The 12,717-nt window shown below is 42.7% G+C and overlaps 1 protein-coding gene across 3 annotated transcripts; it reads left to right on the top strand.

Moving 5' to 3' along the window:
• Positions 1–311: 311 nt before the first annotated feature.
• On the top strand, positions 312–12,473 carry CCNL2 (cyclin L2). Of its 3 annotated transcripts, XM_039509314.1 has the most exons (11): positions 312–620; positions 2,075–2,149; positions 2,442–2,551; positions 2,915–3,035; positions 4,382–4,446; positions 7,206–7,305; positions 7,397–7,501; positions 7,698–7,839; positions 9,532–9,649; positions 9,729–9,821; positions 11,072–12,473. In XM_039509314.1, the coding sequence occupies exons 1-11, from the start codon at positions 327–329 to the stop codon at positions 11,421–11,423; spliced, it is 1,575 nt and encodes a 524-aa protein (XP_039365248.1). In that variant the 5' UTR covers positions 312–326; the 3' UTR covers positions 11,424–12,473. The 3 variants fall into 3 exon arrangements, with proteins under 3 accessions (XP_039365248.1, XP_039365249.1, XP_039365250.1); XM_039509315.1 differs by lacking the exon at positions 312–620 and having other exon boundaries at positions 2,079–2,149; positions 2,377–2,551; XM_039509316.1 differs by lacking the exons at positions 312–620; positions 2,075–2,149; positions 2,442–2,551; positions 2,915–3,035; positions 4,382–4,446 and adding an exon at positions 5,140–5,263.
• The last annotated feature ends 244 nt before the right edge of the window (positions 12,474–12,717 follow it).

Raw genomic sequence — 12,717 nt, 5'->3', positions numbered from 1 at the left:
CTGGGGGCAGAAGGGCTGGCTCGGGCCTGGTCGATGGTGACGAGCCAGGCTTTGTCTGCGTGGGGGAGGGGGCGCGGGAGGCGCGCGATGCACGCCGGAAGTTCCGCCCGCTCCACCCTGTTTCGAATTCCCAACCGCTGCGTCACGCCGCTTGCATCAGGCCGCAGGACCCGCGTCACGCCGGGGGCAGGCAGGCCAATCAGAGAGCGGCGCCTCGCTGCCACCCGCCAATGGGAGGCGAGCGCAGGGAGAAATGGGCGGGACACCGCCCGGCTCAGGAGGCTGGCGAGGGGGAAGGCGAGAGAGCGGTGAGGCGGCGGCCCAAGATGGCGGCGGGGCCGAGCAGCGCGGCGGCCGTGGTAGCGGCGGGCCCGGGCGGGCCTCAGGCGGCGGGGCCGGCCCCGGCGGGGAGCGGCGCCCCGGGCCCCGGCGCGGTGCTGATCGGGGACCGGCTGTACTCGGGGGTGCTGATCACGCTGGAGAACTGCCTGCTGCCCGACGACGCGCTGCTCTTCACCCCCTCCATGGGCAGCGGCCTGGACCCCGACACCGAGACCCAGCTGCGCGTCACCGGCTGCGAGCTCATCCAGGCGGCCGGCATCCTGCTGCGGCTCCCGCAGGTGAGCAGTAACTTCCGGCCTGAGGGGGCGAACGAGGCCGCGGAGTCGGGCCCAGGCGGGGGCGGCGCGGGCCAGAGGAGGAGGAGGAGGAGGGGGCTGGGTGGCCGCTCTGGGCCCGCGGCAGCCGGGGGCGCTGGGCCTTCGTTGCCTGTGAGTGTCGCGCTGGGGGGAGGGGGAGGCTTTGTTCTCCCCGCCCTACTGGGCAGGGCCCCGCCGCCTGCTGGTGCCCGATGGCCGCTGCGTCACTTACACAAACTCCCCCTTTAATCCCAGGAACACCCGACCCCGGCAGCAATCGGGGGAGACGGGCACGGGCCCTGGCCCCGCGTTTGCGGTCGGGAGGGTGGGAAAGGGATCAAGAGACGCCCCCGGCCTGTCCTTTACCAAGGAACCAGGCGTGTGAAACTGGCCCTGTTGTGTCCTTTACGGGCAGCCGCCCCCCCCCCCCCCTCTTTGTCCCGGCCGGCTCCGCTGAGACAGGAAGTGAATGATGTAACCGTCTCTTCCGGTAAACCCAGGGCCTGGGTTGGCTCAGCCCTCCAGGGCCCTTCCCGGTAGATCGGCCAAGTCTCGCTCGTTTCTAAAAGCAGAGGCACCCCCCCCCCACCTCACGCTTTTTCTTTGCTGTGGTTGATAAAGCCCATGATTTCGCAGTGCCTTTCAAAAGGGGTTTCTTAATTTCTTTCTCGTATGACGTGTCGCCAGTTGACTTCCCCGGTGAGCTTCAATTCCTCCCGTTAAAGAAAATGGGACAAAGAGTCAGATGTTACTATGATGCTTGGAGGGGAGAGGGGTTACAAAAATGCCACTATAGCTGAAACAGGGTTAATGAGACCTTCAGTTAAAAATAATTGCCTAATGCTGCTACTAGTAATCTTTCTTTTAGCTGGTTTAATTTCTCTAGCCATCTTTTCTTGCATATGAGTGTGTTTAATATGGCAACAAGGGAGTCTTTTATTAAATGGGGCTATGTGATTGTAAAACCACAAAGCTGGCTGGGGAGCTTGTGGGCAGGTGGTAATACTTGATATTTAGTGCTGACTCATGGCTAAAATGACTCTGCTTTGAGTTGGTGGTTGCCTTTCAATATTGCTCAATGAACACAGAACCAAAAATAAACAAGTAGGAGTGTTTGCATAGGTGGCAGAGCCCTGGGGGTCGTTTAGACTGTAGTGTCCACCCTCATAACTAGTTTTGAGTGTCCCCATGAAATATTTTGTTTGGTACTTTTCTATTGTCTAGTCTAAGACTGCACATTATAATTCTGGGTGTTGAAAACAAATATTTGATGGTGTTGTATGCCTTTTTTCCCCCTTTGTGAGCTGTTTGTTGCTGAGTCAGGCATCTCTAATGGTATTTATGGGACTCAAATTTGTTGTAGTGTAATTCATCTTGCTCTAGAACTCTGTATGGGGATGTTAATATTGGATTACCATTTCTTCCTTTCTCTCTAGGTGGCAATGGCTACAGGGCAGGTGCTGTTTCAACGTTTCTTTTATACAAAATCTTTTGTGAAGCATTCCATGGAGGTAAGGATTCTTTAAAAAAAAAAAAAAAAAGCACTGTGTATTTGATTTCTCTCATGTTTGAGAGCATGTATTATGCCCTGTTGAACTATGTATACAGGAAACTTTCAAGCTATAAATATGTTTAGTTAAACACAGTTTTACACGTCTACATTGTAACAAATACTTAACTTAAAATTTGGAGTATTTCTTGTTTTTACCACCACTTTCTCTTGTTATCCCTCCTAAAGCTCTTGGAGGCGATCAGTTCCAGATTTGAGCAAAACATCAGTATGTTGCAATACTTATATTTCAGCATGTGTCAATGGCCTGTGTTCATCTGGCATCCAAAATTGAAGAAGCACCGAGGCGTATAAGAGATGTAATTAACGTATTCCATCGCCTTCGACATCTAAGAGAGAAAAAGTAAGTTTAGAATCTGAAAAATGTTTGCTTTCTTCATGGCCAGTTGTTTAAATGTGGGGACTACTGAACATGTGAGCCTGAATTTAGTAGCCTAGCTAGCCACAATTGTTGCTGTGCCTATGGGGGAGTTCAGATGCATCATGACTCAAGGAATGTGGGGTAAAACCTTGTTTGGGGAATGAAAACCAAAACATAAATCTGGTTATTTTATCTTAACTGGAAAAATGCTTGTACTGTTGTAAATATTAGCTAGTTTGCATCAAAATATAGTAACCTACCTATGTGTCCAAGTAAGATTGTTGGGTGTCTTTTAATATTGGCAGTTCATTCGTACTCAATGGAATCTGAAATAATGTCTTACAGAAAACCTGTACCTCTACTACTGGATCAAGATTATGTTAATTTGAAGAACCAAATCATAAAGGCAGAGAGAAGAGTTTTAAAGGAGCTGGGCTTCTGCGTTCACGTAAAGCACCCTCATAAGGTTTGTACGATGTTCAGCTAACTTATAAAACTGTATTTCACACACTCTGCTTGTTCTGGGTAGACTATTAAAGTGGTTAAAAGCTGCTTGTTCCACAGTTCTGAAGACAGTGAAGCTAGTTTACAGTGATCTTGCTATCTTGTTTCTCATTCAAGAGTGTCTTAATAGTTGGTCTTGTATCTCATTGGTCAGTGAAGATTGGAGGTGGATGCAGATGTTAAGAACTGGTTAGACTTAACTGTACTTGGATTCTTCACTTTGTCATAGCATGAAAACAACTTATTGTTGAATAAGCAGGTAATTTTGGTGTTAAATTCTGAAGCAATATGAATAACTCCTCTTTGACTAAGGCTCTCGAATATCCCTTTTGTAGAATCTTGCTCTGATTATTATAATTGTCATTCCTGATGGGGATGTGTTTAATTCTCAGTCCCAGGAATGCTCTTCCCCAGTGTGCTGGATTCTGCTCCCCATATGAGCTAGTCAGCACTGCGGTTTGAATCTAATAGAAGGTTAAAGTAGTGTAAGGGTTCTCCCTTTCCTTGCCCTGCAGGTATCTGTTCTCTGTCTTGCAGCAATGGGCTACTACTTCAGACCTCTTCAGCTTGCTGTAGTGTAAATGCTCTTTAAATTTGAGATTAAGTGCCCCTGATTAAAAATGTGTAGGTACCTTGCTCTGTTTAGATTTTTCTCTGCCCACTGCCATTCTTTCTGAGCCTCCTTATTTACTGGGGTACCAATCAGGAATGAGTGTACTCCTTCACCCACTAATCCATGTGAATTTTCTATAATTTTGTTTTATCCGTCTCTTTTTTTATGTGGTTCACAAAAAAACTGTTTTATATGCTGCTGTGAACCTTTTAAACCTATTATGTAGGACTTTGCAGACGGAAAAAGGGGGGGAAATATTGGCTAGGTTTAGTCCCTTCCAATAGAGGTGTTTTATGGTGGATTGGTGCCACTTTCTCCAGTTGGCAGTGTTTCCTCCCATGTGCCAGCTAAAAGAGGAATGTTGAGTTCTATAGGAAAAGCATACCTGTTTTGAAAACTGAGTGGAAGGCAAGACTTCTAGATGAATAAGATGACTGAGCTCAGAAGGAGGAGTATGAGGAAGGTCAGATTTGGCTGTGCACATACGTTTTTTGGAGCTTGTTCTTTCCCCCGTTGTAATTGAAGGCAGAAACTACCTGGGTAAACACTTGGCATCTTACAAGCACTCTCTCCGTGGATATTTGAGACTGTTAAAATCAAGAACAGAATAGCAGATGCCACATGGACATCCCCTCTGAATTAAATACTTGGCTCTAGAGATTCTTGATAATAACTCAATAACCCATATCTTCCAGATAATCGTTATGTACCTTCAGGTATTAGAATGTGAGCGTAACCAACACCTGGTCCAGACTTCATGGTAAGTTGATCTTTCTTGTTATATGAGACAGCAGGGCAGTGGCAGAAATATGTCATTTGAGGCACTCTGGGCAACATTGGTGTAGCCCACAACTATGTTCATGGAATAGACAGTTCTGGTGTTTCCTGGAGTGCCCCAACCTACTACCCAAATGTTGATCGGCCTCTAAGTTTCAGGCACTGTCTTAAATGGTAAGATAGCTTTTAAACCCCTCAAACCTGGCTCTCTTCCCTTTTCTCCTACCCTTTGCCCTCCCTCTAAAGTGAAAATGTTAAGCGGTTGTTTCTTTGGGTAAATTATATGTGCAGTTCTTGTCCGTCGCTGATGCTGGGAGACAGACTTTCCCAATACTTGAGCTGCTGGTTGCAACAAGGGCATCAGGAATCCTCGACATAAATCCTTATTATCCATGTGGATAATCCAAGATGTCAGCTGCTAAGACTGGATAACTCAGTGTGTTTTTTGCATTTGCCATGAAACGTCTTCACAGTAGTGAAGAGAATCATTTGGGGATGGGTATCGAAGTAAAAATTCCAGATTGTAACAAGCTTGTAACTCATGAAACAATATAATTTAAAAATTGGAATAATGAATCTAACAGTCATATTTCTGCTGACTGAACTCTCTGGTACTATGATCTGTTTGGTGGAGAACCTATTTTGACTTTTCTTTTCTGTACTCTTTTAATCAAAGGGTAGCCTCTGAGGGTAAGTGACTAAGACTTCTCCTCTGCTGCCCAAGCGCTATGGTGCAGGGATAACTGCGTCTTCAGTCAAACCAAAGCAGGCTCTACAAAGAGAAGGCTGACTCTAGACAGGTGGTATAAATACGATAGTATAGTAACTGGCCAACTGCTTCTTGTGCTTATACTTTTGATTTTTGTTGTTGTGCCCTTGACTCTATTGTATATTTTAGAACTTGATTGTTTAAATTTTGAAAACTGTTAATGTTGTTTTAACTATGTTAAAGATACTGTACCTTTTTAAAATGCAAAAAAAACCTATTTAAGGTGGGATTCAAGTCTTCTGGGTGAATTAACTAATTGGTAGACTTCAGTTTTTATCATATCTGTGTATGTTGTTTAATCCAACACTTTAAAATACTTGAGTAGAAGGTCTTCAGTTTGGAATTAAGTACAGCAGTGACACTGGACATTTTCCCTACTTCCAGATTACACGATACCATTGCATTCAGAATTCACATGTGAAGTAAGACTACTAGGCACCAGTTTCCTTTTTTTGTTTGGGATGCAGAGAAATAACTATTAGAGCAATTCCCTAACCATTCATTGCTTCCAGTACCTGGAAAGTCATGGGTATCCAGTATAACTAATGTTTGAAGTGCAGTGGTTTTAGAGCACAACTTAAAGCTGAAGTAATATGACAAATGTTTAATTCTACATGCCCCCAAAGTCCAGCTGCACAGTTAACGAGTTAGTTTTTGTTTAACAGTTTGGGAAAGGAAGCCCAATCATCCTTCATACCTTGTGAATACTACCACTCTCGCTGCACTTCATTTCACAAAGACTTTCTCTGATCTCCTTCAGAGTGTCTTTTCCATAGCAAAAACCGGTGCTAGAACAGCATGACTTAGTTTAAGCTTTCCTCGTGGGCAAGGTGAAGGAAAGTCAAGACTAAGCCTTTAACTTGCCACTTTTTTCCAAATGGTCAGTCAATCCCCATGTATTAGAAGTGAAATTCCAAGTAAAGGACTAAAACACATAGATGGGAATGAGATTCCTGAGCACCTCCTTTTTCTGTAAACTGGTTTTAAATGGGCTGTGGACTCTGGTTTGGGCATTCTTGTGTGCTGCATACCCCCACGATCAATTCCAAACTCTTCTCAGAAAGCTTGTATAACTATATGGTGGCCTTTGTTCTGGGTTGTGTTTTCTCTCTTGCCCACCTGACATGCTGCTTGAAAGAAATATTTCTTTAAAAGTTATACCTTTAAGCATTTTATTTTATTGACAAATTCAGATGCAAGTACTTTGTATTTTCAAACTTCCTTGAGGATTTAAAATCAATCTTTTAAAGTATGTGCTGACTGTTGTGGAATATGTGCAATATTTTACAGTTGTCTCATTCTGTGAATATTCATTTTAAGAAACCTTGTTGAAATGGGACATTTGGAAACGATACTGTCATATGCCAGAAGAGGAGATCTGTTTGAATACTGAACCGTCCTCTGTACTGATGTTCCCAAATACCTGGATTTCTTCCACGACTACCTTTTTGCATCACAAATGGATTCTGTCTTGGATGCTGTCTCACTAATGGAAAATGGACAGGTTCCAAAAACTTTCCAGTGGCAATGGGTACATGCTGAAGTGGATTGCATTTCTCCAGAGAACTCCAGCAGGATTGGCAACTTTGAACACTAGCTTTGAGTTTGCATGCTTCTCTGCACTCTGGGATTGAGCCTAGATTTCTATTACTGAGTTCTTTACAGATTATATGTTGTCTCTACAAAAACATTTGTTTTTGCATGAGAGCAGGCCAGTAGATCTAGAGGGAAAAGTAAAGTTAAAATTGGTTCTCTTTCATAACTGATTTGTCTGACAGCCAGTCAGAAATTTATTCCCAATCACATATCCATCCCCTTGAAGAAATTTTTCTAACTTCTCTTCAGATTTACAGGAGTATAGCATTTGAGCTTAGTAATAGAATGCACAGAGAAGTAGTTACTGTAGAATTGAAGAGACTAGAACAGAGGCATTCTGCAGGGGGTTGCAAGTGTTCCCTTATTGTGTCTTTTAGGAATTACATGAATGACAGTCTACGAACAGATGTCTTTGTAAGATTCCAGCCAGAAAGTATTGCCTGTGCCTGTATCTACCTTGCAGCTAGAACATTGGAGGTGAAACATCTATTTATATTTTGTCATTTAAGTTTACGTTAAGGTTTTCATGTAGAAATAGAAAATTGAATGTGTGATTTCTCAATTGTAGATCCCACTTCCTAATCGTCCTCACTGGTTTCTGCTGTTTGGAGCAACAGAGGAGGAAATTCAAGGGATTTGTATAAAAATCCTGCAGCTATATACTCGGAAAAAGGTTTGCTATTGTTTTATACCATGTGTATTCTCAGAACCTAGGGCAAAACATCCTGCTTCCACTGAAGCCAGTTGCAAAACTCTCACTTCTCCGGGAGCAGGATCCAGACTCTGAGAGTCATATCCCTTCTAAGCATGAATGGTCAATTGAAACAGTACAGAGAACTGATTTTTTTTTTTTTAATATGTATTTGTAGGTTGACTTGTCTTATCTGGAAGGCAAAGTAGAAAAGAAAAAACTAGCCATTGAAGAGGCAAAAGCACTAGCTAAAGGTCTGCTACCTGACAAGACTCCCAATTTGGAGAACACATCAGGGTTTTCCCCTGTTCCTAAAAATGGTTGGTATCAGTGTACCTAGTTTTGCATATTTGGACTGCATTGCGTTTCTACCATATTTTGGGAGTATTACAGTGACTTCATAATTTAAGAATCCTGTCTCAGTCAGGCTATTTTAGATTGCAGGTATTCCTTGTTAAGCTGTCTATATTCCAAATGATGATGCAAATACCGCTGTTTTGCAGCATCCTCACTCTGTAGAAAGGGGTAGTCAAACTCCTCATGAGATTTTTTTTCCTATTCTTTTTCTTGGCCTCATGTTAGTATGTGTGCTGCAAGAAAGGCAGTGTTGGGACATGACCCGAAACTATTTGTTTTAGTGGGAGAACAAGCAAAAGCATTGTCTAGTGGAGAAAGCCAACGCGTTCACTTTTCAAAACGCTTCTGCTCCAGTAACTGTACCAGCAGGGAAGGATGGTGGAGGAATGGCTGTGTGTGAAGGGAGAGTGCCCTGTTCTCTATTCAACTGAATTTTGTGTGTATAAAAAATAGTTACTTCTGGCTAGTTAACATTTCCTTTACAAAAAAACCTGGCATTTAAATTGCATTTAACTTTCTTGAAACAAAGAGGAAGGAGTTGGACCTTTTTAATGAATCAAACTGGTATTCAGATTTAGGTTGCAACACCTTTTAAAGAGAGTTTTTTTCCCCAGAGTACCATGTTTGGAAATTGTATCTTTTGCCTGATACAGCCCTCTTGAAGATACAATAGTATCTGCCTTTCCAAGGTATTGAAAATAGTGTGACATATTACATAAAATGCCAGTTCAGGCAGTTCTATTAAAGGTTTTTTCACTGCTTAAAGTCTGTTTTAGGGTAAGGTGTTTTTTTTTGGGGGGGGGGGGTTGTTTTTTTTAATGTGCAAGTTTACAGCCTCAGAAATTTACTTCAGATTTGAATAACTCGTGACTTACCTAAAGGTGTTCAAGTTTCACCCTTTATCTGTATGTGTACAGCAAAGGGTCTCTAGAGGGATGTGGTAATTAGTCAATTCTTGCCCTCAAGGTGACCCATTCAACTAACATAAGAAAGGCCGTACCGGGTCAGACCAAAGGTCTATCTAGCCCAGTATCTGTCTACTGACAGTGGCCAATGCCAGGTGCCCCTGAGGGAGTGAACCTAACAGGCAATGATCAAGTGATCTCTCTCCTGCCATCCATCTCCATCCTCTGACGAACAGAGGCTAGGGACACCGTTCTTACCCATCCTGGCTAATAGCCATTTATGGACTTAGCCACCATGAATTTATCCAGTCCCCTTTTAAACGTTGTTATAGTCCTAGCCTTCACAACCTCCTCAGGTAAGGAGTTCCACAAGTTGACTGCGCTGCGTGAAGAAGAACTTCCTTTTATTTGTTTTAAACCTGCTGCCTATTAATTTTATTTGGTGACCCCTAGTTCTTGTATTATGGGAATAAGTAAATAACTTTTCCTTATCCACTTTCTCAACATCACTCATGATTTTATATACTTCTATCATATCCCCCCTTAGTCTTCTCTTTTCCAAACTGAAGAGTCCTAGCCTCTTTAATCTTTCCTCATATGGGACCCTCTCTAAACCCCTAATCATTTTAGTTGCTCTTTTCTGAAAGAGCAACTGCTTGCCACTCCTTATTGGGTTGCCTGCTAAAGATTGACATCTCTTTGATACACATGTGGGGGGATGAAGTGTAAACTTTTACATTTGTCTTGTAGAGTCTCCAAAAGAAGGTAAAGGAAATAAACCTTCCCCACTTGCTGTGCAGGCGATGAAGAATGCCAAAAGAAAAATGGATGGAACAAAAAGAATGAATTCCAACAGCCCAGTGAATGGGTAAGATTCCACATGATATAGTCTCTACCTCCTCCCCGGCACTTAAATCTAAATCTTGCTTGGATTCTGTCCTTCATAGCATTCCAAAAGGAAGGGAGAGCAGAAGTGGAAGCCGAAGTCGAGAGCAGAGTTATTCAAGATCACCATCTAGATCAGCATCTCCTAAGCGCAGGTACGTGCTGAAGTGGGTGGAAGTGCTGAGTCCCATTCGTAACCTGCTATGCTAATGGCAAACTACCATCCCAGAGAATGTGCTTTGGGAGTCAGTGGGCTCTCAGCAACAACTACGGCAATTTATATAAAACTTTAAGCCCTGTTTGAGCTCTGGAAATGAGACTAGTGTATGGAGGTGCAACATGGTGGCCAGTGTAGGTTCAAGTGAAGGTACGATTAGAGGAATGACTGCATATGAATGACATCATCTTACTCAGCAAATCTGCTCCTTGTACCCATAGTCCTTTCTGCTGACTTAAATGACAAAAATAAGTTTATACTGCTTCTCACAATCCTCGCCATAGACCCAACAAAGCTTGGGGGATAGGGAACTGGATTCTCTTCTGACTCAGATCAACAGAATGGCAACATGTTCGGCTTCTCCCTCCATTATACCTTGTGCCCCCTGCACCAAACACTGGGGTTGCACAAACAGAACTGAGGTCCAGATTTGGTCTGCAAAGCCTCTTACTGGTGGTGATGCTTAGGCTTGGAAAGACCGCTTGATTTTTCATGTCTTAAGCTGTTTTCAGGGCTACAAATTAGAGAGAAAAATCTATGGTAAACTGGCTCAATTTACAAATATATAGATATCTGAGAGGTAATCATGGAACTCACAAAGTCCATACATCTAAAATCTTCCAAAACCTTTTGCTGTAATTATGAAGCTGATTTTTTTCAGGATTATTAATAAAATGTTGTGAAATATACTGTTCAGCTTTTCAAAGCATCTGGGAGTTTTACCTATTCAACAACGGATCTTATGATTACAAATGTTAACTATCATTTTAGTCCTACAGGAAATTACTTATTCTGTGTCTTAATGAGTTATGGGGTGTGAGCTGGGGAAGTGTTCTGTTTGAAGGCAGGCGATGCAGACAAAAGCTAAAATCTGTTAATTGAAATATCTTCTAAGGTTTGCTGGCTCAACTAATCAGATTAGTAGCTCTCTGTATTTAGAGAAGAGCTTTTGCTTTTAAGATCTATTCTGAGGGCAGCTTTTAACCTGAATTGTAGTTTACAAGTAAGGGAGGGGGGCATTTTAAAAGACAGTGTCAAATCTTTCTTCTAAAACCTTTTTCCTTGTGTTCCAAGTAGCACCTAAGATTACTATAATCTGTCCTGTCCCACTGTGTGCTTTTAATATTGTAAAGCAATCAGGCATTGATTGTTAAGGCACTCACTGTTCTCTTCTCCTTCCTGTCTTAGAAAAAGTGAAAGCTACTCAACATCAAGTGGTTCCAAATCCCACAGCCGCTCCAGGAGTCGCAGTGATTCTCCCCCAAGACAGTTCAACCATAGTGCTAGTTACAAAGGCTCTAAAATGAGGAGTTACAAAAAGTCAAAGGACTACAAATATTCGACACACAAACCAAGGAAGTCCCGCAGCAGGAGCTCATCACGTTCCCGGAGCCACTCACGAGAGCGTTCTGATCATTCTGGGAAGTACAAGAAGAAAAGTCACTACTATAGAGAGAGACACGAGCGTTCCCACTCCTATGAGCGTACGGGTCATCGTTATGACCGAGACCACCCAGGCCACAGCAGACACAGGAGATGAGCGCTACAAAGGGTTCTCTTCTGTCCTTTGGGTTCTCTTCTGTCAGAGTGGAGCCCGGTTTCCCCCATTTCCCTGTGCAGCATAGGGTTAGCCTGGGTCTAAATCACTTAGCATCAGTAATCTTTTCTAACCCTGTGCTTGTTAGCATGAATCCAAATACACAGACACTGAACAGACATGATGTGGAAGACTTTATCTGGTAGATGGCTTAGTTGTTCTGCTGCTGGAGCGTCTCTTAGAAACACCGAAGAGCCTCTCTGTTGTAGTGGCTGCTCCTATGCCTGCTCTTTGGTAATAGGTATATTTGCATACTGTAGTGCAATGGTGTTAGTATATTTCTGGACTTGGAGTACTGAGAGCACCAATTTCCTTGCTCAGCGATTAGAGAACTCTGCTGAATCAGCCCTTCCTGATGAAAGGTTTTGAGCTTTCTTCTAGTTCCATGAAAACCATTAGTGGCTTGGTGCTAACAAAGCTGTGGTTTCATACTGACTCAATTATGTTGTACAAATGTAAGGTGATATTTCTAGAACTGATGCCTATATTAGGTTACACTTGTATATATTTTGCAGTGTTTAACAATACAATATGGGAATATGGCCTTATTAGCCCTTACACTTTCTCCACTGTGTAAATAAGCATTTGTTTAATACAAGTGAAAGCTATATACTGAAACGTCAAAACTTGAATTCTATCAATTTAAGATTTGTGTAGAGAATTCTGATAAATGTGAAAGTATTTAGCTCTGTGTATTGAAAGTAGTATATTTTTATCCGTGCAATGCTGTGTGCAGGCCACCAGCTCATAGAGAAGTTTCATATATATACATTTTATGTGTTTTGAATAACTCTATACTCAGGATCTTTGACACTCTGAAGAATTGGTAGTTTGTCAATCTGCTTGCTTGTTTAAAAACAGAAGGTGTAAAAAAAACAAACAAAAAAAAAACAGCCCAAGTCCACAGCTCAGTGGTATCCGTTTTAGTGGTATATCTGAGTTGTTCCTGTGCTCTCTAATTTCATTAAAGTATTTGATTTTGTATTTAAACTCCATGATGTTACTGTCTGGTGTCATTCCGAGACTTTCTTCTAAGTTGTACCACCCTGTCTAATTGAAAAGGGGAAAAAATAACCACTTTAAATAGGGGTAAATGAATAGTTTATAGCCATTTTATTTTTAAACGGACGTGTGCTATCTCAGATATAAATACTGTTTCAGACTGATTTGGTAGCACATGGTTACAGGGGATGTGAGTAATGGTAAAACAGGGCTCTTCCCTTCCCCCTGGAGGGAG

The sequence above is a fragment of the Mauremys reevesii genome, linkage group 21 (genome assembly GCF_016161935.1).
Source record: "Mauremys reevesii isolate NIE-2019 linkage group 21, ASM1616193v1, whole genome shotgun sequence".
Classification (NCBI taxonomy): domain Eukaryota; kingdom Metazoa; phylum Chordata; order Testudines; family Geoemydidae; genus Mauremys; species Mauremys reevesii.
Note: the sequence above shows the minus strand (reverse complement) of the source record. Positions and strands in the feature narration are given on the sequence as shown.

What these genes read in the sequence shown, in the direction of transcription:
- CCNL2 (XM_039509314.1), top strand. Translation starts at nt 327, where the DNA reads ATGGCGGCGGGGCCGAGCAGCGCGGCGGCCGTGGTAGCGGCGGGCCCG. An exon ending in CGACATCTAAGAGAGAAAAA is followed by an intron (nt 2,552 to 2,914) that starts GTAAGTTTAGAA and finishes AATGTCTTACAG; the next exon opens with AAAACCTGTACCTCTACTAC. An exon ending in TTGCAGCTAGAACATTGGAG is followed by an intron (nt 7,306 to 7,396) that starts GTGAAACATCTA and finishes TCTCAATTGTAG; the next exon opens with ATCCCACTTCCTAATCGTCC.